Source organism: Xyrauchen texanus, chromosome 11 (assembly GCF_025860055.1).
Source record: "Xyrauchen texanus isolate HMW12.3.18 chromosome 11, RBS_HiC_50CHRs, whole genome shotgun sequence".
NCBI classification, from domain to species: Eukaryota; Metazoa; Chordata; class Actinopteri; order Cypriniformes; family Catostomidae; genus Xyrauchen; species Xyrauchen texanus.
This window is the reverse complement of record NC_068286.1, coordinates 28717602-28745165: the sequence shown is the minus strand read 5'-3', so window position 1 is coordinate 28745165 and position 27564 is coordinate 28717602. Positions and strand designations below refer to the sequence as shown.

At 38.3% G+C, this 27564-nt stretch overlaps 1 protein-coding gene across 7 annotated transcripts in view; it reads left to right on the top strand.

Moving 5' to 3' along the window:
• Positions 1–27166, top strand: part of LOC127651421 (muscleblind-like protein 2a) — a 149677-nt gene extending 122511 nt beyond the window's left edge. For 6 of the 7 annotated variants that reach the window (XM_052137232.1, XM_052137229.1, XM_052137231.1 and 3 more), the window contains 2 exons: positions 9169–9263; positions 23194–27166. In XM_052137232.1, coding sequence (XP_051993192.1) covers positions 9169–9263; positions 23194–23208 — 110 coding nt within the window. In that variant the 3' untranslated portion in view covers positions 23209–27166. The remainder of the gene's footprint in view (positions 1–9168; positions 9264–23193) is intronic. The other variant, XM_052137230.1, reaches the window with a different exon arrangement.
• Positions 27167–27564: the final 398 nt, after the last annotated feature.

The window sequence follows — 27564 nt, the reverse complement described above, 5'->3', positions numbered from 1 at the left end:
TCTCTGTCCCCTCACGTCTTCACGAAAGTCGCAGAGGCAGCTCTTGCCCTGCTCCGAGAAGCCGGCATACACATACTCAATTACCTCGACGACTGGCTCATACTGGCCCACTCCCGATAGTTACTATGCACGCACAGAGACCAGGTGCTCGGCCACCTCAGCCGTTTGGGGCTTCAGGTCAACTGGGAAAAGAGCAAGCTCACCCCGGTCCAGAGCATCTCTTTTTTCGGTTTGGAGTTAGACTCAGTCTCAATGAAAGCACGTCTCTCCAACGAGCGTGCTCAGTCAGTGCTGAAATGCCTCGCTTCCTTCAAGCCAGGTGCCGTGGTCCCTCTAAAACGATTCCAACAGCTCCTGGGGCATATGGCATCCTCCGCGGCGGCCGCGCCGCTGGGGTTGATGCATATGAGACCACTTCAGCTTGGGCTCCAGACTCGAGTCCTGAGACGAGCATGACGCCGCGGCACTCACAACGTGAAAGTTACTGCCTGCCGCCAAACCTTCAAACCCTGGACAGACCTCTGCTTTCTACGGGCAGAAGTAACCTTGCAGCAGGTGTCCCGACGCGTTCTGGTTACAACCGACGCCTCCAAATTGGGTTGGGGCGCCGTGTGCAACGAGCGCGCAGCCACAGGCTGGTGGAACCGAGGCCCGCTGCGTTGGCACATCAACTGCCTAGTGCTGCTGGCTGTTTTCCTTGCCCTGAGGAAGTTTCTTCCGTTAATTCGGGGCAAGCACGTCCTAGTCAGGACAGACAGCACCATGGTCGTAGCCTACATAAATCGCCAAGGCGGAGTACGCTCCCTCCACATGTCACAGCTTGCCCGTCGTCTCCTCCTTTGGAGTCAGCAGCGACTCAAGTCACTGCGCGCCACTCACATCCCCGGCAACCTCAATGTGATTGCGGACGCGCTGTCAAGACAAAGTTTGCCTGGCGGAGAGTGGAGGCTCCACCCCCAGTCAGTCCAGCTGATTTGGGACCGGTTCGGCAAGGCTCAGGTAGACCTGTTTGCCTCCCAAGAAACCTCCTACTGCCCGCTCTGGTATGCCCGGACAGAGGCTACCCTCGGGGCAGATGCGTTGGCACACAGCTGGCCCGTGGGGCTGCGCAAGTACGCATTTCCCCAGCAAGGTCAGGGAGGACGAAGAGCAAGTCATTCTGGTGGGCCCCTACTGGCCCACCCGGACTTGGTTCTCGGACCTCACGCTCCTCACGACAGCCCCTCCCTGGCGAATTCCCCTGAGGAAGGACCTTCTTTCTCAGGGACGGGGCACGCTCTGGCACCCGCACCCAGACCTCTGGAATCCCCATGTCTGGCCCCTGGACGGAATGCGGAAGATCTAGCCGGCCTACCATGGACCGTCATAGATACGATCAACCAAGCCAGAGCCCCCTCTACCAGGCATCTTTACACCCTAAAGTGGCATCTGTTCGCAGACTGGTGTTCTTCCCGAGCCGAAGACCCACAGAAGTGTGCGGTTAGGTCAGTGCTTGTGTTTCTACAGGAGAGGCTGGAGAGGAGGATGTCCCCCTCCACCCTCAAGGTGTATGTCGCCGCCATCGTGGCTCACCACGACACGGTAGACGGCAAGTTTCTTGGTAAGCACGATTTAATTGTCAGGTTCCTAAAAGGTGCCCGGAGGCTGACTCCCACCCTGCCTAACCTGTTTCCCTCCTGGGATCTCTCGGTCATCCTCTCGGGCCTCCAGAGACCCCCCTTCGAGCTGCTAGACTCAGCTGGACTCAGGGCCCTCTCTCTCAAGACCGCCCTGCTGATCACGCTCACCTCCATCAAGAGGGTCAGGGACCTGCAAGCGTTCTCTGTTAGCGACACTTGCCTGGAGTTCGGTCTGGCAGACACATACGTGATCCTAAGACCGCGACCGGGCTATGTGCCCAAGGTTCCTACCACACCCTTCAGAGATCAGGTAGTGAACCTGCAAGCGCTGCCCCGGGAGGAGGCAGACCCAACCCTTGCGTTGCTGTGTCCAGTACATGCTTTGCGTATCTATCTTGACCGCACGCAGAGCACTAGACGCTCTGAGCAGCTCTTTGTCTGCTTCGGGGGACAGCGGAAAGGGAACGCTGTCTCCAAACAGAGGCTTACCCACTGGGTTGTCGACGCCATTTCATTGGCTTATCACACCCAGGCCGTGCCCCCCCCTTGCGGGTCCGAGCTCACTCCACTAGGGGTGTTGCGTCCTCATGGGCACTGGCCAGGGGCACCTCCCTAGCAGACATCTGCAGAGCAGCAGGGTGGGCAACACCTAACACATTCTCGAGGTTTTACAATCTCCGTGTTGAGTCAGTATCGTCCCGTGTTTTCTCAGGTCCGAGCCCGTAGAACTCGGTAACACGCTGACGTTCTGACCGGGTGAATCGCTTGCACCTAGCGCCCTTTCCCTCAGCCGAGGTAAAATAGTGTGCCTCCGTTCCCAGGAGACCCCATCTTCGGGTCGCTGGTTGACTCCTGCCTAGCCCTGACGAGGGGACAGGACCCCCGTGTCTCCCTTAGGCACCAACTTTTTCCACATAGGTCCTAACAGGCCATGTGTTGCATTCGCCACTCTTTGCCTCCCCTGCCGGGTCTTCTCCCCCTGAAAGAAGGGCTAAGACCCCCTTCCCTCAATGCGTGTAAGGGCCCCGGCCGTAGTTGCTCTATGCGAGAAACATAGAGAGATAAGAGGCCCAGCCAGGCTTGGCCCATTCCCAGGTTGGCGGCCATCACCTTGTTCCCCCCTCCAGGGTAACGAAAAGGATTCTGATGGCTTGAATGGGGCATTGGGGAAGGGTACGTGCAGTCTGATACAGTTGTTCGTCCTGCACGTAAGAATAGCTGCTCGCTCCTGTATCAGCAGTTCACGTACACGGCTCAGCGCATGGCACTTTTATAAGTGGACCCCTAGTGTCGCTTCTCTGACACAACGTGGAGAGAGCGACAGAAGGGGAACGTCTAGGTTACGTATGTAACCTCCATTCCCCGATGGAGGGAACGAGACGTTGTGTCTTCCCCGCCACGTCGCTGAGCCGAGCCACTGTTGTGGCCGGACCATTTCCGGCTCCTCAGAAAAATCCTGAATGAACTCCCGTATTTGCGCCACTTAAATACCCGTATGTCCGGGGGCGGGACATGCAAATACCGGCTGCCAACTCTCATTGGCCTTTTTTCATAGATCAGAGGTGGATATCGGCGCTCAAGAGAGACCCCTAGTGTCGCTTCTCTGACACAACGTCTCGTTCCTTCCATCGGGGAACGGAGGTTACATACATAACCTAGACGTTTGATAAATAGACGCCTCACATGTCCTCAACTGACAGCTTCATTGAATTCTACCCGCTTAATTCTACTCGCTTGCGCCTAGCGCCCTTTCCCTCAGCCGAGGTAAAATAGTGCGCCTCTGTTCCCAGGAGACCCCATCTTCGGGTCGCTGGTTGACTCCTGCCTAGCCCTGACGAGGGGACAGGACCCCCGTGTCTCCCTTAGGCACCAACTTTTTCCACATAGGTCCTAACAGGCCATGTGTTGCATTCGCCACTCTTTGCCTCCCCTGCCGGGTCTTCTCCCCCTGAAAGAAGGGCTAAGACCCCCTTCCCTCAATGCGTGTAAGGGCCCCGGCCGTAGTTGCTCTATGCGAGAAACATAGAGAGATAAGAGGCCCAGCCAGGCTTGGCCCGTTCCCAGGTTGGCGGCCATCACCTTGTTCCCCCCTTCAGGGTAACGAAAAGGATTCTGATGGCTTGAATGGGGCATTGGGGAAGGGTACGTGCAGTCTGATACAGATGGTCGTCCTGCACGTAAGAATAGCTGCTCGCTCCTGTATCAGCAGTTCACGTACATGGCTCAGCGCATGGCACTTTTATAAGTGGACCCCTAGTGTCGCTTCTCTGACACAACGTGGAGAGAGCGACAGAAGGGGAACGTCTAGGTTACGTATGTAACCTCCGTTCCCCGATGGAGGGAACGAGACGTTGTGTCTTCCCCGCCACGTCGCTGAGCCGAGCCACTGTTGTGGCCGGACCATTTCCGGCTCCTCAGAAAAATCCTGAATGAACTCCCGTATTTGCGCCGCTTAAATACCCGTATGTCCGGGGGCGGGACATGCAAATACCGGCTGCCAACTCTCATTGGCCTTTTTTCATAGATCAGAGGTGGATATCGGCGCTCAAGAGAGACCCCTAGTGTCGCTTCTCTGACACAACGTCTCGTTCCTTCCATCGGGGAACGGAGGTTACATACATAACTTAGACGTTTGATAAATAGATGCCTCACATGTCCTCAACTGACAGCTTCATTGAATTCTACCCGCTTAACACCAGTTTCACGTACAACAGTAAAGAGAAGACTCAGGGTTTTAGGCATTATGGGAAGAATTGCAAAGAAAAAGCCACTTTTGAGGGCAAAGAAACACAGACATTGGACAACAGATAATTGAAAAAGAGTGTTATGTATCTTAACCCCATTGAGTCCCGACAAGACATCTATGGCAAGTGCTACAGGAAATGTGGGGTGAAATGTCACCTGAATATCTGGACAAACTAACAGCTAGTGCCAAGGATTTGCAAAGCTGTCTTTGCTGCATGTGGAGTATTTTTTGATGAGATCTCTTTGAAGTAGTTTAAGAAGTTCTGAAAAGAAAAAATCAAATTGTAATTATACTTTTTCATGTTATTAATGTCCTGACTATATATTGTGATCAGTTGAATACCACTTTGGTGACTAAAAGTGCCAATTTATTTCCATAAGAGCAAAATCTGTACATTATTCCAAACTTTTGACCGCCAGTGTATGTATTTATATATATATATATATATATATATATATATATATATATATATATATATATATATATATATATATATCTCACAAAAGTGAGTACACCCCTCACATTTTTGTAAATATTTGATTATATCTTTTCATGTGACAACACTAAAGAAATGTTACTTTGCTGCAATGTAAATTAATGAGTGTACAGCTTGTATAACAGTGTAAATTTGCTGTCCCCTCAAAATTACTCAACACACAGCCATTAATGTCTAATCCGCTGGCAATAAAAGTGAGTACACCCCTAAGTGAAAAAGTGAAAACGCATCTGGATCATACAGTTTGGCGAAGAAACAGCGCCTAATAGACATGCGCAGTTGTAACTAGGGATGCACCGAAATTAAAATTCTGGGCCGAAACCGAAAATCCAGGATGCACTTGGCCGAAAACCGAAATGTACTTTTTTTTTACCTATTTTTTTTGTGTATAATTGTATTAATATTATACTTTTTCATTAATTTCATGAATTTAATGAATCGGAATTGAAAAACTACAAACCAATAAAATAAATCACACGAAGTAACACACCAAAATTGGACAAAAACTATATTAAATATAACTCTTCATTCAGTTCAGTAAATATCTAATTTTACAGATTTTATTAACAATTATCCAAATAATGTAAAGTTTTAGAAAACTATTATATGCAAAACAACAGTCAAGTAATGAACTTAGCTAGCATCTTTCAAAACGTTTTAAAATATGCAACAGTAATTTTAATTAAAACAAAAAGGCAAAACACCGAATGGCAGAGGGCCTCTATTCCACTGATCTATATATAACTATAATATATAATTATATATATAGATCAGTGCTCTATTCTGTTTATGTAAACGTATGTACACTTTAAGTGAAAATTATTGTGCAAAACGACAGTGCAAAACAGCAGTAATTGAACTAAATCCAACCTCAACTGTCAACGACAGATGTATCCTCAAGTGAAGAACAAGTGTAATGTAATTGCTATACACATCAAATTGGACCGCTTTCTATTTAAGTACAAGTGACAGGTTTCTCTTCAAGAACAAAAGTTGCTAAACTTTCTGACAGTCTCTCCTGTCAGAAAGCTCATCAAGAACATGAGATGCTGCACTGAACAGTCTCTCACTCTCTGTGCTGGTGCTTGGGCAGATAAATACCTGCGTGCAATCCGCGCAAGCAATGGAAAGCTGTTTATGCGCCAGTAGTCAAGGGGATTGTCGCTTCTGGCAATGGGTAGTTCAGCAAGATACGTCTCAAGTTGTGGTGTAGCTGCGCTAGTTGTGGCACTGCTGTGGATCCGGGCGCTTTCCTGAAGAATCTCTAGCTATACTCTGTATATATATCTCTTGACATTTCTGCTGAACAAACATTCCAGATCGCAAATTTGATGTCCTTATCAGAAACTTTGAAGAATTTCCACACCGCTGACATGATCGGCCTTTATTTGGTAGCGCCGTGATAAGGGCTAGATCGATCCAGAGTGAAATCTGAGCACTGAGGGGCGGGGCGGGGCGAGGAGGTATATATTTTCAGCGCATATTTTCAGCCTTTTTTCTCTTTCGGCCAAAAACCGAAAGTGCCATTTTCGGCCGAAAATTTGCGCCGGCCGAAATTTCGGTGCATCCCTAGTTGTAACCTCCGCTAATGCACCTGTATGGCTCTGTAGATGGACTCACTCTGCCTGTGTTTCACGTGGGTCAACTTTCTACAGAGAGAAGTCCTGTTAACTGTTAGTATGTTAAATCAGTTGATCACATCACTGTTCTGTATGCGTTTGTTCACAAAATGGCATGTGGAGAAAACAAGCAACAAAAGAGAGAAGCCCCTGCGTCATTTAAGTATCCTGTCTTAATGCAGTCAATTACAACAGCGATGGTAAAAAAATTAAAGTTTTCAAAACAGGCATCGGTACAGCCATTGGCCAGGAAAATCATAAATTACACTGCATGTCAAAAAGGTTGCTGACCCCTGTATTATATTATTGTAACTATGACAGTAACCATGTTCATTTTGTGGTTACTATGATTTTACTACAAATATAATGTTTAAACTATTGTTACTGTAGTACAACCATGGTTATTTGTAGTGATGGCAAATCTCTTGAAGTGTCTGTTATCAAACAGAATATTTTTACTTTGGATTTGGCAGTAAAAAAATTCCCCTGAACTGTTATACCCTTAACAGTACATTATTATTATTATTATTATTATTATTACACTTATAATAAACAATAAATAAAATTAATTACAAAATAATTTGTATAAATAATGTATCAAATTGAAATTTGAAATATATATACACTGGTGGCCAAAAACAGATTTTGCTCTTATGGAAAGAAATTGGTAGTTTTATTCACTAAAGTGGCATTCAACTGATCACAATGTATAGTCAGGGCATTAATACATTTGAAAAATAGAGAACTACTTCAAAGAGTTCTCATAAAAAAATCTTCCGCATGCAGCAATGGCAACTTTGCAGATCCTTGGCATTCAAGCTGTCAGTTTGTCCAGATACTCAGGTGGCATTTCACCTCACATTTCCTGTTGCACTTTCCATAGATGTGGCTGTCTTGTCGGGCATTTCTCACACACCTTACAGTCTAGCTGATCCCACAAAATCTCGATGGGGTTAAAATCCATAACACGCTTTTCCAATTATCTGTTGTCCAATGTTTGTTTCTTTGCCCACTGTAACCTTTTCTTTTTGATTTCTGTTTCAAAAGTGGCTTTTTCTTTGCAATTCTTCCAATAAGACCTGCACCCCTGAGTCTTCTCTTTACTGTTGTACATGAAACTGGTGTTGAGCAAGTAGAATTCAATGAAGCTGTCAGTTGAGGTCATGTGAGGTATCTATTTCTCAAACTAGAGACTCTGATGTACTTATCCTCTTGTTTAATTGTGCATTTGGCCTTCCACATCTCTTTCTGTCCTTGTTAGAGCCAGTTGTCCTTTGTATGAAATCTTCAGTTTTTGTCAATTTCAATCATTGTATGCCTTTCATTCCTCAAAACAATGATTGACTGACGAGATTCTAGATAATGCTGTTTTTTTTTTTGTTGTTTTTTTTAATAAAAAAAACACAACTCAAAAACAAACACAAAGACAATGTTAAGCTTCATTTAATGAACCAAATAGCTTTCAGCTGTGTTTAATATATTGGCAAGTGATTTCCTAGTACCAAATTAGCAATTTAGCATGATTACTCAAGGATGAGGTGTTCAGAAATTACTTTTTTCAAATAGTGATGGTGCTGTGATGGTGCCTGAATACAGTTTGTGATCAGCCAAATGTCACTTTGGTGAATTAAAGTACCAATTTCCTTCTGAAACAGCAAAATCTGTACATTATTCCAAACTTTTGGCTGCCTAAAAAATAATATATATATATATATATATATATATATATATATATATATATATATATATATATATATATATAATTTTTATTTAATTTTTTTTTTCAATTTTATACATTTTTTTAAAAGTGTAAAAATAATAATAATAAATTTATAGATTATTTACAGTATATTCAATTTATTAATTTGTTACTTCTAGATACACTATTATTAGTAGTAGTATTTTATTGACATTAATAAAATTCAATATATATTGTATTATTTTGTAATTATTTACAAAAGCATACAAGTACATATGTTTTATTTTATTAAGTCATTTATAGCAGCGTGCCTTATTATTATTATTATTCCATTCAGTGTTTTTAAAGTGTACTTTTATACATATCTATTGTTCATTATCAATTATTTACAATAGCATGAATTATTGCTATTGTTGTTGTTTTTTAAAGTCATTTCCAGATCCAAGCATACAAGATTTTAAGTATTGGAATTGTCTTGTGTTTTGTACTGTTGATTGGGAAATTTTATCAGTTTCCTAGAGAAATACTGTTCTTTACAAAAAAATTATCGGTGTCTTGACCACACAAAAGTCCCTATGTCCTGCTTTCATTGTTTGTAGTTTGATGTAGATCGTAAAATCAATATTTCAAGTCTTGCACAATCTGGGCGAGATTGACTAACGCATCGTGTAATCAATCACGCGTTTGCCTCTAACCACTCGTGCCAGACTTCTCTGGGTACAATTGATTATGGTGATATTTTTTCTTAAGGTGTCTGTAATGAGCTTTTTTCCTCTGTTTTTTCCCCCCCATGCTTCTCTTGCTTTGCATCGTGATTGCATGCCATCTGCTGGTCTAATGATGGCTCGCTGCTCTATTATATACACAATGTAAAAACAAACCGAAAATCAAACAAACAACAACAAAAACCCTACCAACCAACCAAACACCTGTTGCCATAATGCTCCACCTACCTGTTCATTGCTTCCATGGTTCCCTTCCTGAAAAAGTACCCATGATGTACAGTGCTACGCCTGCTACTGTCTCTGCAGCAACAACTCCTGCCACAAGTGTCCCCTACGCAACAACAGCACCAGCAAATCAGGTTTGCTCCTTTTAAAAGCTTTCTTTCATGAATCCCTAAGCTCTGAACAAGCACTTTTTCACAAATTAATCAGCAGTCTTCATTGTGATCCCTCATTTCACGTGGTGGTGTAAGCAGTGGCGTAAATTGTTCTTTGCCACTTATGTATCAGATCAAAGCAATTTCCAGCATTTATCGGAGCGACTGGTGCTTATTCAGAGCTTGCACATTGGCAAATAGTAGTTGTGTTGTGTTGCATTATTTTCTTGTTTTGTTCTGCATGTCATTGCTTTATTTTGATGTCAATATATCCTTCCTCATCTACATATGTTTATAAAAAACACATCCGGTGTCAGCTAAAAATAGACAAACTCCTCACACAGTTCACACTCTCATTTTAGACCTTGCACATATAATAAAATGTCCTTTTTTTCCATCTTTGGATTGGCTTAGGAAAGCAGGACAAAGGTGAGTCCCGATCAAGGAAACTGTCAATATGTCAGCGTGGCAGTTAGCGCAGGGCAGAACCAAAAAGTACATTGTGTTGTGGCCTTTCTAGAAAGGGTCTAAAAATGTCACCCTGTGCCTCAGTACGGTTCATTCTGTGGTGGAAGGCTGCAGCTGGAATCTGTGTGATGTACTCGACCCTCTGAGAGCCGACAATTTATATGTCCGATTCACAATAGCGGACCAATGTGCCAGTCACAGACACACATTAACATCTGTTGTGGAGATTCAGTTCACATTTCAACACCTTCATACTGATTTAAATTTTTGGGGCAAATTAAAAGAATTGTTGATGCAAAAATGTTGTTCCTAACCTGTATTACTTTCTTTAGTGTTATGCTAAAAGAACAATTATGAAGAATATCCTGGCTGCTCTTTTCCATATGATAAAATTTAATTGAACTGAGAATATCAAGCTCTAAAATGTTTAAAGTAGTTTGTATGACTCATTTGCTATAGTCTAATGGCCAATACGCAAATGTACATTTTCCACGTGCATTTTTGACTGAAAAAGTCATTTTAATTGATGAAAATAACATATTTTAGTTGACGATAATGTGCAAAATGACAAAAACTTGTATCAAACTGTAACAGACCGAATATTTAAAATACTTAAAATTATTTAAACATGTATCAAACGTGAAACATTCATATTTTTAATTTAAAACAAAATGAAAACTGTACTGAAAACTTGAGCTCCTAAAATAATAACATATAATGCATTGAAGTATTAGCTACATTTTAAAGTTACTCTGTTGTAAATTCCTCACATTTAGACAGTTTCGGAAATTGCGTTACATTTAGCACTTTTTTAAGGAAACAGCAAGGTATGCATTCTGATTAATGCAGTATTATTTTTTCCGTAATGATTATCTTAATGATTGATTTCTTTCTCCTCGAAAAACTCTTCATCAACTAACATTTTTGTCCATAGTTTAGTTTACATGATTAACAACAGTTTAACGTGTAGTTCGCAGCGCAGATTTCGTCATCAGTCACACAGGTTGGGAACAAGATGATGGTGAATAAATAACTTCGATAATTTTCGGTTTTCAGCGAACTATTACTTTAAGACCTCAATATAAATCCACAAGTAAAAACATTACATTTTTATCTTGAAACCACGTTTGTTTTTATTATTACTGCTTCAAGATCATGAACAAAAGCTAGTTTAAAAATCATGTTTTGATATACAAAAAAAAAAATCCCAAAATCTTATCACTTCCTATCATGCTCATTCGGGCCACTCCCTGTCTTTAGTATTGTTCAGTAGGGGTCAAATAATGCGACTTCAAGGGCTCTCCTGCATCCGTCGTTCTTAAATGCAGCCTTCCTGTTACTGATCTGCCTTTTCCTGTTGTTTTAGAGGGCCTGCATACACTCTGGATGAAGGAACTGGGACATTTAGGGTTATTTGCAGTCTAATCACATGAAATTTAACCTGTTTCCTAAGGGTTTCTGGCCATACAGAAGACTCTTTAGCAGCCCCATCAGGAGTATGAAGTACAGCACATCCTGAAGGAAAGCAGCCTCCAAATAGAAAACAAAAGCAGATTTATTGAACATTCTATATCAGGGCTGTTCACAGGCGGTCCACAGCAGTTCATGGGGTCTGCCTATAATTGTTCAGAAAAAATAAGTATATATGGAAATATAAGAAAATACAAAATTAAAACTAAAGGTTAAAAAGGTGAAAGTTTGGCAATTTTTTTTACCATCCCAAATTTAAAATATAACATACCAAATTAGCAATTTAGCATGATTACTCAAGGAAAAAGTGTTGGAGTGATGGCTACTAGAAATGGGGCCTGTCTAGATTTTATAAAAAATTATTTTTTTCAAATAGTGATGGTGCTGACTATATTTTGTTATCAGTTGAATGCCACTTTGTTGAATTAAAGTACCAATTTCCTTGTTGTTATTCCAAACTTGTGGCCGCTATTGTACGTCTTATAAATGAGGCCCCAAATGAGGTGTTCTTTAATGCTTGCGAGTTTAATTTATTTGTCCCTCAAACAAACAAATTAGATTTCTCCTTTGCGTATTTTCGGCATATAGAGCAGGCCATTGTGTCAGTCGCAGTGTAAAATAAAAGCAAGTCTCTCTGTGATCCATTGTCAGTGAAACGCCACCTCTCGCATAAACAGCGATAAACAAAAAAAGAAGGGGAAAGTTTTGACTTCCCAAGCAAAACTTATTCTTCAGGGGGCATATTGCCGAAACATTCTAACTATGGAATCCTATCTTATTCGCTTTGTTACCATGTTAATTTCAGTTAGGATCTCATTTATGAAGAATCTATAACAGATAAATAAAAGTGCATTATCTAATCTTAACTACAGTTAGGATTTGCTTCTGTACTATGAATTTTGGAGAAATCCTAACTTAAATGATCAGATCTTAAGTTAAGACTTAAGACAGGAATTTTTCTGTAATACACCCCTCGAAGCAAAGCAAACTTCTCAGGTAAATGTTATTAGAACCGTGATACAGAACATCTTACCAATCACTGCGCTGACTGCTTATAATGACAGAACAGTTAACCAATCACAGATCTCTTCTTCAGTAGATGACTTGTACTGTATACTATAATTTGATTCACTTACATCAGATAAATAGAAACAGCAAAGGTCTGACTATGGGTGTTTCACAATTCTAAGAATGCAGAAAACGTACTTGCATTCTTATGAAGACCAGTCTTGTCAAGCTACCTTGGAAGAATAAACTCGGAAGGACAGGAGGACGCAGAACACTTCTTTTGTGAGCTTTGAGATGTGCTGCAATCTTTCTGTTGCGCAATTAACCGTCACGGCACATTTGAATCCAGTGGGATAACTACTTGCATTATTGTACCAGTTACACCATTAATATCATCACACCGGTGAGGTTTTGCAGGACTAGTGACACGTTAAAAGAATAAAGTGTATGTACTTGTTTTCTCCAAGTATTTATTACTACATTAAAATTATGGCCAAAAAAAACAACAAATGTTGACGGAGTATAACGACTCTCACAAGCCGTCAGACTTTTGCAAGCTTACAGCGGAAAAATCTTGAGGGGAAAAAACAAAACGATAAATGTACTTCGTCTTCTACAGTAGTACTGAGTTCTTTCCCACAAGTCACCATCCGATGCATCTTCGAAATTAAGGACACATCCTGGTAATTTCCTGCATCCTTGGTACTTTCGTTCTTGAGGATTGGAATCAAACTTCGGCAGTGGATGATGACATAGAACAAGTCCACAAGAACATAAGAACACAAAAGAACGCACCTTGAGAAAAAGCTAATCTCTCTTATAAAACAGAAAATTCGTTATCACATCCATGCATTGTGTCAATTTATAAAAAAGTTACCGGCCATCTGGTGGGTAACACAATTTAATATACTCGGCAATGGCGATTATTTCTCGCAATTGGAACTGTTCATTTTGGACCCTCGGTCCATAAAATGCAAGTGAATGGGTGCCAAAATTTTGAAGCTACAAAATCCACATAAGGGCAAAATAAAAGTACTCCAGTTGACTCTGGTGGTTAAATCCATATCTTCTGAAAAAATATGTTATACTATTTAAGTCCTTTTTCCTTCACCTTCATGTTCTCCTCCTGTTTTTGGTGATTCACATTCTTCATGAATATCTCCCCCTACTGGGCAGGGAGGAGAATGTTTGATAAGCAAATGACTTAAATATTGATCTGTTTCTCACCCACACCTGTCATATCATGTCTGAACACATGAATTTAACCACTGGAGTCTTATGGGTTATTTTTATGCTCCCTTTATATGGATTTTGGTGCTTCAAACTTTTGCCACCTACAGAGCTGAAATATTCTCCTAAAAATCTTAATTTGTTTTCTGCAGAAGAAAGAAACTCATATACATCTTGGTTGCCAGGAGGGTGAGTAAATCATGAGAGAATATTGGGTGAACTATCCCTTTAACGTAATTGTTTTTCGAACTTAGTGGTAATGCCAATTCCAATATCTAAGAAGGAAAATGGCATTCTAGTGTGAAAAAGATGCTTAAAAGTATCAAAAGTAATGCATTGAGGCCACATTTACACTAATCTGTTTTCAGTTTCTTAATTTAATCGTTTTCTAAAGAATGTCGTAATGGACAGCTTATTAGAAACACTCCATGGTGGAGGAAAACAAAACACTGTTCTAGAGTGAATGAGAGGTTTATAGCTGCACTATGGATCTTTGGGCACTCTAGCAGCATCTGTGGTTGAAACCTAATACTGCAAGCAATTTGTGTAGGAACATGTTATGTGAGTTGTGATTCGGCAATGCTCTTCTGGCAAATTAATCTCATGGTTTGAGGTTACCTCCTTAGCCTTTGATACCTCTGAGATTTTCAACTGCAGAGCTGGAGTCATGATGTGCTATTTTCATCTTGATATGTTATTTGTTTAAACATTTATAACCGAGATATTACATGCTTTGAGGAAGATAAACAAAACTCTTTAATAAATATTTTAAGATGATTATTCAAGTGTTTTGGCCACTACACATTAATGGTTGTATTGTACGACACATATCAATTTCATATGTAAAACTTGTGGTATTGATGATATGGGTTCAATTAAAAACACTTGTTTAGGGCCCGAGCACAGAGGTGCAAGGACCCTATTGTATCTGCTCCGATTATTATTATTCCGTATAATTTTTTCCAAAGTTAACTGCATTTTTAAACGGATCTCGAAAACATACTTTAAACATACTCGAAAACTCACAAAACTTTGGACACGTGGCATAAGTGGGGAAAATTTACATCCGATATGGTTTTCATAATGAGATGTAGCAAAATTGCTCAATAGCGCCACCTACAAAATTTCAACATTGTGCGCCTCACGCTACGTTTCATCTACATGTACGAAACGCTGTACACATGTGTAACATGACTTATACAAATAAGTGTCTTGGACCCATGCTCTAAACTCAACAAGAATTCAGACATTTTTATTTTTCTCAAATTTTTGCTCAGTTTTTGCCTTTTCCAGGCCTCGTACTTTAACAAACTCTTCCTAGAGATTTTATCAGATCGACATCATATTTGGTCAGTCTACCCTAAAGGCCTTGGCAATGCTAAATTGTAAAGCTTTTGAGTTTTCACTGCACGGTGTGGTCATGGCGGTCCGACAATTTTAGATGTTTCACCATGAAAGGAAGTTGTTATAACTCATACATAAAATGTCCAATCTGCCCCAAATTTTACATGTTTCATAACAGTCCTGGCCTGAATACACCTACATGCCAATATTAAGTTATAGTCATAACGCCACCTGCTGATGTATAGTTATAAAAGTCGTATATGTTGTGAAGTAATAAGTGTCTTACCTCAAGAAATATTAACGCAGCTGAAGTAGGCCTACTAAACTGCCTGAGAAAAATGCGTTGTCTTGTTTAAATATCTGCTGTGATATAAGATTCTGTCAGGCTATATGTCAGTATCATTATTCTGATGTTATTTCCGTATCTTTGATAAAACTTTGTTGTGAAATAAAATCCTTTACCTTCTTAACTCTCCTGTCCTCTCAAAATTACATACAAATACATGACCTGAAGAATAAAATACATTATAACATAAAAAGTGCTAAAAAAAAATTATGCTGTTCCCCTGGCACAGCAGCCCCAACGTGCACCAGGGTACGAGGGCCCATTCATCAATGCTTGCAGCTTTCATTTTATATTACAATCTTCAGCCTCACTGGACAGTTCTATTGAACCATAATACTACAACAGTAGGGCTATGCACTGCACAAAATAAGACCGTAATATAAAATCACAAAATGAGGATTCAATAATAATGGGGATGAAATAAACTTTATTAAACATAATTATATCATACAATATAACAGTTACAACTATAAACTGTTTCTTTAATCGATTCTTTGAAAGTAAAGATATAATAGAGAGATGGTTACATGCTAAAAAAAAAAAGAATGTACATAACTGTGCTATGAAATCGGTACTTGAGATGTTCATACATTCATAGTGGCTTTTATATGCAATTTGTCCAATGTCCATTCTGTTTAAACAGACTATCTGATAAAATGGCAATGAAAAGTGACAACAGTTTGTGCACACTTAGAGATACACACTTAGGGAACCTCGTTGATATAAAATACTCAGAAGTCATGGAAATTAGTAAATATGTTACAGTAACAAAACTAAACTTCAAAACATGTCACGATTGATAAAAACATTAGTGTTGTCCGATTCATTAAAGCATGACAACCAATATAAGCTACAACATACAAATAACGCCAAACATCCATTAGGAGATTGATGTCCTGCCACTGCTACTGCCATAGCTTTCCCTCAGGCGACACTCACACAACACATTTGGACCTTTTATTCTGAGTTTACGGACATGACATCAACACGTGAGGATGAATGACTCAAGCATGTGATTTCACACCAAATCTGACCCAACAGCTCTAAATAAAATGATTATTGTAGGGTTACAGTGGTGAATTGTGCTTAAACAAGGACATGGTTTTGAAAAATAATTATAATAATAATCCTAATCCTTAGAAGAACAAAAGTGCCTCCGCACTTTCAGTGCTTGGGCCCTAATAATAATAATAATAATAATCCTTAGAGGAACAAAAGGGTCTCTGTACTTTCAGTGCTTGGGCCCTAACTAAATGAAAACATTTTTGTTTACTTAAAAATATAAACTGAAACAATTTCTGAAACTAAACTAAAATACATTTTCATAACTACAAAACAAATAAAAACAATCTTAAATAAATTTTTGTTTTAGTTTTTTATACACCGTAGGGTGAATATGGGCAAAGTTGGACACTTTTGAAAATGATTTTCTAATTATATTACAAATGCCACATAACCTGACATTATACCTTTATAGAAAGTTTAGGAAGTTTTTGACATCAGTCAAAAGCAAAAATAAAGAAATACTCAATTATGGCAAGAAGAACCTTTGGAGACCCTCTTTTGACAAAATCCCAGTTTTTTTCAGGCATTGTTGGTAAAGTGGGACAGAGGAAAAAATTATTCAATAGAAAATATCTACAAATTATTTGAAATGCATTTTTATATTATCTTTATATAAATTTTAAATCATTATATGTAACATTTACAACATTAACTCAAACTTGGCTATTTTATAACCTTAAAAATACTGTATTCACCTCAAATTTATTTACCATTGCTTTTCCCAACGGTTGTCATGAAATGAGCTCTACCACAAATACTGATGTAAATCATCTATTTTAAACCTCAAAAGTCAATTGTTTACTTCCGAAAGATTAGTTTAGTAAGAATTTTTAACCATTTAAGGAAACAGTACATGTGGATACAATGGGAAAACAAACAAAGCTTAACTGTCCTACTTTACCCATCAAGCATTCACAATCTACCTTAATTAAACAAGAAAGTGCCACTAGATAGAGGCAACCCAAGACTGTCCTGAGAAACTGAATGATGCTAGACATTTTAAAGGATACCAGTAAATGCTTGAGCTTTTGCAGACAAAAAAACTAAATTGAAACTAGAAAACAGTGAGACAACAAAAACTAAACTAAAACTAACAGACAAAGTGTGAAAACTAAACTAAATTGAAATGACAAATTGAATATAAAATAGAGATTAAAACCTAAATATAAATCCAAAACTATAATAACCCTGGTATGCAGTAATGGAGAGCGTTTTTGAAATGCTCTATTTTGAGCATAATCAGCTAAATTAAGGCATTTTCAAACTAAATATATTGGTGTGGACATGAAATTTAGTGACTTTGGTGACATCAACTGAAAAGGATTTATTTTTATTTTTTTTATGAAAAATTGCAAATATTTGTCATCAGTGAATTTTTGTTGACAAAATACATCAATATTTACATTTACATTGATTGAGCAGATCTCTCCAAATCAACTTGCACTCTTTAGACTCATTATGTTTGTTCTGCCTTCGACACACTGTAATATATGTTTTCAGAGCTGTTGGCGTGTGTGCTTTCGTCATTCTCAGAGCCAGACAGACAAGAGCCACCGCTGGCCACTGAGTCATCACTGCTTGTGTAATCTCACACACAAAGGTTTAATTATGCAGTGAGAGAGAGTGAAATTCAGGCCGCAGGAGGCATAAACAAACCCTTGACTGGCACAATAAATGCAGCTTTGAGGTGGCGACTCTTGCCATAAGCATATTCACGCAGTTCACAGTGATATCAACTGAACTTTAACTATTTCAAATGTTTATGACAGTACTCAGTGCTCTTAGTCCCTAACCTGTGCTCTCTTACCTATTGGGTCTGACAAGCCAGAGGGTGAATAGTTCATATGTTGAGACAAGCTTATCATGGTTGCAGGATGTTTGTATCTGTGCCTAAATGTAGGGCAGGAGCACCCCCTTCTGGACAGAAATGGTGTGGCTGCAGCAAACAATATAGAAAGAGTAGGAAAATATTTTAGGCCTCTTTTTACTTATGTGCATTTATAATGTTTATTTGCACAATTACTTTTTATTTCAAATAGCTTTTTTCAATAACTCTTTAAAAAAATTATTAAAGACCACATGAAATCACAGGTTTGTAGCTTTCAGGTTGAAATATATAAATGTATAATCTCTCTCCTCCATGAAAATTAAACTTAAAACTTGTGCTCACTGGCATACATGTACCATTCATCCAATATAATGCACCTAGGAATGAAAGGAATATTCTGTGTTCAATACAAGTTAAGCTCAATCGACAGCATTTGTGGCATAATATTGATTACCACAAAATGTATTTTGAATTGCCCCCCCATTTCTTTCTTTTTTTTTTGTTTTTGTATCCCATTTTCTGCCCAATTTGGAATGCACAATTCCCATTATGTAGTAGGCCCTCGTGGTGGCACGGTTACTCACCTCAATCCAGGTGGCGGAGGACAATTCTCAGTTGCCTCCACTTCTGAGATCGTCAATCCGCGCATCTTATCATGTGGCGCATTGTGCATGACACCACTGTCACTCCCAGCATGTGGAGGCTCATGCTACACTTCGCATTCCACGCACAACTTTCCATGTGCCCCATTAAGAGTGAGAACCACTAATGTGACCACGAGGAGGTTACCCCATGTGACTATACCCTCCCTAGCAACTGGGCCAATTTGGTTGCTTAGGAGACCTGGCTGTACTCAGCACACCCTGGATTCAAACTAGTGACTCCAGGGGTAGTATTCATCGTCAATATTCGCTGAGCTACCCAGGCCCCAGCATCTCCATTTCTTAAAAAAAAAAAAAAGCTAAAATTTAGGTGACGTGAGGCGCTTACAATGGAAGTGAATGGGGCTAATTTTTGAATGTTAAAGAACACATTTTTTCAAAGGTATAGCCACAAGACAAACAAACTCCAGGTTAACATGATTTTAGTGTGATAAAATCACTAACTTTTTCTGTGTCAAGTTATATCCAATTTTACAATATAGTTGCCATAAAGATGTAACACCATACGCAGTCAAACCATAAAATGACCACAAAAACAATGATTTAAACAACTTCACAGCTCAAATAATACACAAGTTTTATCAGAAGAACTAATGTAAGTGCTTTTATGTCACCTTGATTTTTGCATTTTTTAATACGGCAACACAGGAATGAAAGCTGCATTCGTCAAGCCGTTTCATTGGGTCTTTAAGCACAGTAGTCAGACATACATTGTATTATACCATACTTCTCATAACATGCACATATTTCTTATTTATTGTAACTAAACCTGATTTACATCACATAAAGTATCATGTTTTAACAAGATATTACAGTAGATTTACTGCCCTTTACTTTGCCATTAAATTACAGTCATTGTCCAAACTCTCATTGGGCTCTGTGTAACCTGCATGTGTTCCCTCTCTGGCATTGCTTTCCCATCATGCCATGGTGCAGCACTCTGTTACACCGCTATCAAACTTTCAATCGCCTCCCTGTCTCCACGCCTCAGAGCTGTGCTCTCAATGCTGACATTGTTTCATACTGATTTGACACTTTTTCCAAGAAGTTTTGGTGACGAAAGTAAAGCTTGGGTGCCAGACTGCTTGTTCCTTGATTACACTAAGCCAGGGGTCTTCAACCATTTTCAGGCCAAGTACCCCTTGGTGGGTAGAGAGACGGAGCCAGGATAAAATGTTATGCCTATAAAAATGTGTATGGTAGGCTACCATATTATTGTATGTACATACTTCATGATGTTTACATTGCAAAACCATTGAAATAATCATTAATTGCTGCCCTATTGAAAAGACCAGCTAAACCCAGCATAAGCTGTTTGGCTGGTTTTAGCTGGTTGCCCAGCTTGGTCATAGTTGGTCTTTGAACACTTTTTTTGCAGGAATATGGCACTGGTCTTAGCATTTTAAATTTTTTTTTTATTATTATTAATTAGCGTTATATATTTTTTCTCCATTGTTTTCCTTGTAAGTTTTTTTTTTTTTTACAGTTTTAATGTAATTTTTGATGTGCAAAGTCATTTAACACTTTTTTAGCTGGTCAGGCTGAGGCTGGTCAGGGTGCTATTAGTTGGTCAGGCTGGTCTTAGCTGGTCAGTGTAGTCTTATCTGGTCAGCGTGGTCTTGGGTGGTCAGGATGGTCTTAGCTAGTCTCCCAGACTGACCAGCTAAAAAGTGTTAAAACCCCCTCTGAAACCTGCTAACCGACAAGCTAAAACCAGCCAACCAGCTTGTGTCTGCAACATTTTTGGCATGAAGTGACAATTAAAATTTTCCTTGTTAATCCCTGTGCCAGACCTCCTCCAAAAAAAATTAGAAAGAATCAGAAAGACATACAGACATACCCTGTCCAAGCAGATTAAAACAACTTTTATAAGGGTACTAAAATGGAGTCTTCATCTCTTGTGAGTGACCACATATATACATATATTTCAAAATGACTGTTCATTTCATTGAGTAAAAATTTGTAATGAGGATAACAATGACTGATTGCACCTTGAATTATGTTGATTTGAGAGTCACTGTCTTGTGTGTGTGGAACATTAAGGACTACGTATGCCAGCTTGATAATCTCAGCGGTAACTATTCATTGACATCAGGCAAGTAAACCATTGTTCTGAAAGCAAAATGCAACTAATAAGAAAATAAATTGTAATCTGTCATCTGCTCAACCGCACAGTGTGACCAACGCAAAGCAGACGCGTTAACTCACGCGACCCTCAACTGCAGCACTGCTAAACCTGATGTATATCATGCATTGAGCAGCTTGTGATGAGCATGGGCACGTGAAGGTTTTGTCCGGGCTGCGTGCTGTTTAGTCACACTTTAAGGTTTGGCATGCAGCTGCAAAGACTTCAACATGTCGATAGACTAAAATTCATACTCCTCTCTCACTGTCACTCAAGTGTGAGTGCGTGACTATTACAAATGCAAATGGTGGATCAAACAATAATTTGCAGACCCCTTGCAAATACCATTGTGGACTCCCTGGGGGTCAAGGACCCTGTGTTGAAGAACCTTACACTAAGATTTTATATTGTTTTTGGCTTGGGCTACTTAAATAATTCATATATGTTTTGAGTCCATGTAAATCTTAAAAGTTTTGTTAAATGTTCCGTTGTTTAGTGTGAAATGGAAAACAAGGCTAGCTACCATTGTAACATAACAAAATTCTTCATGATATCATACTCTGATATTTCAATCGTTATTCTATGTATTTCAAGGGGCTTTATGTTTTCTAGTATTTTCAAAGTGCAGAATAATTAAATGGTTCTGTATCGTAAATGTCAACGATGCGAGGTTGCACAGATCTGCAGAGAACGTATCTCTACAAGGAATCAAAATATTGTTTTGTGACCCAAGGCCTTGCCAATTTCCACCCCTGAAAAGTACTGTAACATAACTGAGCAAAAATAATAAATGATCAAGACCTATTGCATTTGCCAATCGTAAACATACAAAACACACAGTAAGCACCTTGACCTTCCGTTTCCAGTGTAATGAATAAACCAGAAGTAACATTAGCTGTGAGTTATGGATTTCAAAAGACAATTTTTAATATGTATATTGTTGCATACTGAGTACTGTTCAACAACAACAAAAAAGAAGGTACTGTGCAGTATGTATTACAAAGTATGCAGCAAACAGTACGCTAGTATTCCATTCCTAAATTATTATTAAGTTTGATTTATATTATAGCTGTCAATAGAAATTTTGTAATCAAATTGTATGACATGGCAGTTTATTAATATCAACATCAAATTCAATATTTGATGAGAAAGAATATAGACAGTATATATAATTCAGATTTTAGATTTAATATATTCCACTACTGTGGCAGACAAGTAAGGCATTGATTAGACAATATAAAATGTTTTATATTTTGTATACAGATATATATATATATATATATATATATATATATATATATATATATATATATATATATATATATATATATACAGTATAACTTGAACTTAAGCCTACAATGGACAGCAATCCATTTTTCAATTCAGTTTGTCAATCTTTCCTGTTTTCAAGATATGCTCTATTTTTCTATGGAAATACTTTTTGAGTGTCTAGCTAGTTTTTAGCATAAACTCTGCAGTTTTAGGACACTAAGTAGTTGAAAGTTTAAAAATCGTATCTCGAGATCCCTGCATTCTGTTGTGCTTCTTTCAGAACACCATGAATGCATCACGTGTGACGTAGTGTAGACATATTTTATTATGTAATTTACATACGGGTAAGGAGGCGTTATTAATTGTGTTAAATGGCATAGTGCATTATTTTTATAGAAATAGTCACACTAAATTAACAGTTAAATCAGTAGCCCTAATTTACACAAATTATTTGATTATTTAATGAAGTTTCAAACTTCACTTCATGAACAGCTTGTTCATCTAGGCATGCCTATCATATTCTAAAGATATGTACATATAAATGGCTGCTTCCCCACATTTATAATTCGTAAAACTTATACCAATTATTATTTTGAATATTGTCTTTCTAATTATTGCTTTAATCAGATAGTTGGGGGGTGTTCAGAGCTCAAGTGCAGTCTTGTGCTCAAGCCACTCCATTATATGAATATATGAACCAGTGAACTCGTAAAACATGAATATTTATTTATTTACTGAAACATGCAAACAAGACATCTACTTTCAATCCATCATTGCACCTCCTTTCTGATTGCCTGCAAAACATTTTTCTCTGGAACTACTACACTGCATAATAGTTGCTGTGCTACCAGTTACAGACTATGAGTTTGATCCTCATAAATAATCACTGCATTAACATTCATATTTCAGTAATTGGCATGCAGATTTCTCTCTCATGTTGTACTAGCATCACTTGCATCCATATCTCAACAAAGACACAGTGTTACACCATTTAAACATCACATAGCTTATAAAAATCAGTACTTAAGAAGCAAACGTGACCTCTAAATGGGTCATTACTAATTGCCATATTTCGTTCTGTTTTTTTTCCACAGATTATCTTGAAGTAAATCACAGAAGAGGAATGGGGTGCCAGGAAGCTGCTTTGAGAAACCCAAAAAGATCCCAGTGTAAATACAACCTGCCCTCCCCTATAGAACTACACCAACCTGCATGCTAATGAGTATACAATTACCAATCAACTACAGTACACGTGGAGTGCTGGTGTGCTACTATATACACACGATATACCTGTTATGCCCAGAAAAGTGACTTGTAAATGACACAACTGCTTTCTGAATAGATTACAAACAAAAGATATAAAAATACAAGATGAAAAAATATATATACTGTATATATATTAATGTACAGCACGTTTCATAGAGGTATATCTGAGAATTTATCAAATGATCGGTCACACGTAAGATAATGTGTATTTTTCTCCCATATTTGTTTTGAATGAAAACAAATGCACAATGTATACCCTCAGCTGGGAAAAAGACGAAATAAGAAAACACATTTTGTTTGCACTATTGGAAATAGAGCTTGATTATAAGTGCTTGATTGTCTTGAAATTGGAGGAATTCTCCTGCAATGTATGTCTTAAATATCCCCACCCACGCAAGACGTGGGAAAGAGGGATTGCTTTCATTTGAAAACAAAACAAAAACGAATGTCATGGGGCAGACAAAATAATGTCTGCAAGTTGATTGATTGATTTATTGATTGTCTACTGGTCCAAATGCGCTCCCTCGGACCTCGAATGCATCACGGATTCTACTTCCTGGACTTTTTGTGTTTGGAATGGCTCACTGAGTGAAAACAACAATGAATCGAGAAGAAATTAATTGTGACTCTTCAGTCAAGAAAGGTTGTTGTAAAGAAAGGTTTACAACAAAGACGAAGCGCAAAATGCCAAACGATCTCAAAAAATAATTGTCAGAAGTGTGAATTTGGCAAACCATGTGCCCACCTGTCTGTGAAGGACTTTGTTTTACTAATTCCATTCGATGATTTTGCATTGAATGATTTTGATGCGTCCATCAGGAAGTCGACTGTGGCTTCTGTTCCGTGCCAAGGGCTTAAAATAAACTGGAGAGTTGCTGTAAACAAACTCGTACACACTCATACACATGCACGGACTAGCCTCATTTGGTTGAGTCCGAAATGGGATGGAGAATGGACTTCTGTCTGGGCCTGTTCATAGTTTCATTCTAAAGCTGTGGTTTGAGATAATTAGAGGACGAGGGGGCGCACAAAATAAGATGTTGCAGTAGACGATCTTAGACTCTACGCGTTCTGAATGGAGGGCTGACTGTGACGGCAGTACACTCTAACTGATAATCCTGTTTTATTTGATAAACAGTAGAAGTGCCTAAAATATATATTTTACACAGCAAACATCTTGAAAAGACTTTATGTGGGGTGGGGTTATAAGAGTACTCTTTAGTGAAAAAAAGCAAAGCTCCCAAAAATATCTTGGCCAATTTGAAAAGAAAACAAAAAACTTAAACGCATTTCAATGCGCATCATGGTCTGTTTCATTATATGGTATCAAAATATTGATATCAATTGATCTTGCTAGAAATTGGATCAAAATGGTGTAGGTAGAATGTTTATTTTGTTGTACTATGTTAGTTTTACCATGGTTTTTCGAAGTAGTTTACATTGGAAATGTAACTGAGTAAAGGAATTTTGTCAAGACAAGCTAAATGTCTGTAACGTGACGTTTTATGTTTGGCAAATTATTGTCAATGTGGTTGTTTCTTAACAAACCTACTTTGATTTATAATGATAAGTCAGGACTATCCATTAACAAAGTAGTTTGTCATTTTCGTACCATAACCAAATCCATTGTTTTAATTTGATGTGTTTTATTTGGATTATTTTGAGTTTTTTTTTTATTATCTGGAATCGCATCTGTATGAATAAATCACACACCACTTTCTTATCCTCACTCATATTTCACGGGTGAGTGTCTTTAAGCATTGGCGTGAGCCCGCATGGCCACGTTCAGTATGAGTGTTTTTCCAATCCAATCAGAACCATCATGTATTTTCATGGTGTTCGATTAACACAGACAATCCACAAAGAGACATATTTTGTTTTGCAGGAATATGGCACTGGTCTTAGCATTTTTCTTTTTTTATTATTATTATTAATTAGCGTTATATATTTTTTCTCCATTGTTTTCTTTGTACGTTTTTTTTTTTTTTGTGCAAAAGTTACAGTTTTAATGTAATTTTTGATGTGCAAAGTGATTTAAATTTATATTTTATTGTCATTAATTTTATTGTTTTGTTAAATACTAGTCACGAACAATGGTGTAACCTATTTTAAAAATGAATGTAATTTATTAAGCCAAGCCTATGCTACATGCAGTTGTCCTTAACTATGACGGACTCCACCATAAAGTCAGCCAATCAGATTGAGCCATTTCATGTTTCAACACGACAGGATATTGCATTGTAGTGAAAGCGAGGCTATAGAATTGCTTGTGTTATGTAAAAATGTTTATCGTATAGGTAATGTTTTGCCACACAAAAAAGAAAATGAACAAAAAAAAAATGTTTAAAGAATAATAATTAAAACATAGAATGATAGTTATTTCATAATAATATTAAGTTGTTGCTGTTGCAATCAAAAGTTGCTAATACTAAATTTTGGTATTTTTGTAAATGATGTAATTGTTAAGTTGATTTTTTTTCTTTTGTAAATTTTTTCCCCTAAAGCACTGTACAACATTAGATTGTAAAACAGATATCAGAACATTTCCTATTTTATGTCGAGATTATTTCACAAATAACTTTTCAGTAGCATTTTAAGGCCTCTTTATAGGTGTAACATTTATGATATAGTAGTAATTACTCACCAGTAAAAAAGAAGAAGAAAAAAAAAAAGTAGTGTGATGTAACTTAAGAAACAGTCCACCAATATTATTATAATTCAGTAAACCCATCCCCCTCCCCATTATAGATTGATGTAAAGGATCTCAACTTGTGATGATCATTTTTATATTATTTATAAATGTTGTCTTGGTTTGTTCAACAATTTAATCAAGTTAACAGTTGCACTTTTTATTTAATGTGACTCAAGGATGTTCATTTTAAACTTGATACACAATGAATATGGTATGGTATGTTTAACAACAAATCAATAACGGTTCTTTTATCGTTTTAGTTAAACCGGAGATCTGAATATTCAGTAAGCATCTTGCATGGTATTTTATATCAAGTTAAGAAGTTGTTTTCCATTTAATATAAAACAAACAAAAATAAATATATTGAATGTTTCTATCTACACTATAGAGAAAAAAAAAAACTGCACATTTGATGGAAGTAACGTTTGTCCTTATTTTGGGATTTTGTATACCGCAAAAGAATCAAAATGCAGGTAAAAACGTTGACTGATGGTGACAAAGCACTTTCTAATCAGTTCATATACTGAGCAGACAGCGTATCCAAACACTTTGCCTTACCTTTAGTCCATTGTTATTATGCTTTTATGTTTCAGAGCTCTTAATATGTACTAGAGTGTCAGCGGGTCTACTGAATTTACTTCTCGCATCCATTTGTATATGAATATTCTATACCTGTAACAAAGGAATTAAAGAGTTTTATTATTTCTAAGCATTTTCACAGAGTGGCCAAAAGGCTTGATGAAGTTGAATGCTTTTCAACGCCCTTTACTGGTTGAGATGCAACACTGTGGTTCTTTCATGCCATACCGAAGCGTTCTCAAGATTCTGGATATTTACGTTGTGCTGCTATAGACTCCCATCAGTAATGCAGTAGTCCATCAACATATACACGAGGCACACAGTCACAAAGACAATATGATAAGACAATTATAAACCAAGCCCTCTTTGGATAATATTAGTTTTCATGTAACCATTTTAAATGTTTGTTTTTTTTTTTTTTTTTTGTGCATATATATTATGTGCTATTTTATGTCATATAGTCAAATGTTTTTTGTTCCAGAAAATTAGTGTAAATCTAAAATCTATTGAGACAAACAAATAAATAATAAAAAGGATATGCGTGTGTCCATTATTTTTTTGTATTGTATTTAATTTATTTTTACATATTGCAACTATCTTGATTTTAATGTAATTTAATCATCATTATTTATGGGGGCCTGTGTAGCTCTGCGAGTAATGATGCTGACTACCACCCCTGGAGTCTCGAGTTCGAATCCAGGGCGTGCTGAGTGACTCCAGCCAGGTCTCCTAAGCAACCAAATTGGCCCGGTTGCTAGGGAGGGTAGAATCACATGGGGTAACCTCCTCATGGTCGCTATAATGTGGTTCACTCTCGGCGGGGCGCATAGTGAGTTGTGCATGGATGCCGCAGAGAAGAGCATGAAGCCTCCGCACTCGCTGTGTCTATATAATATTTTCAATATTATCAATTGTACAGATCATATTC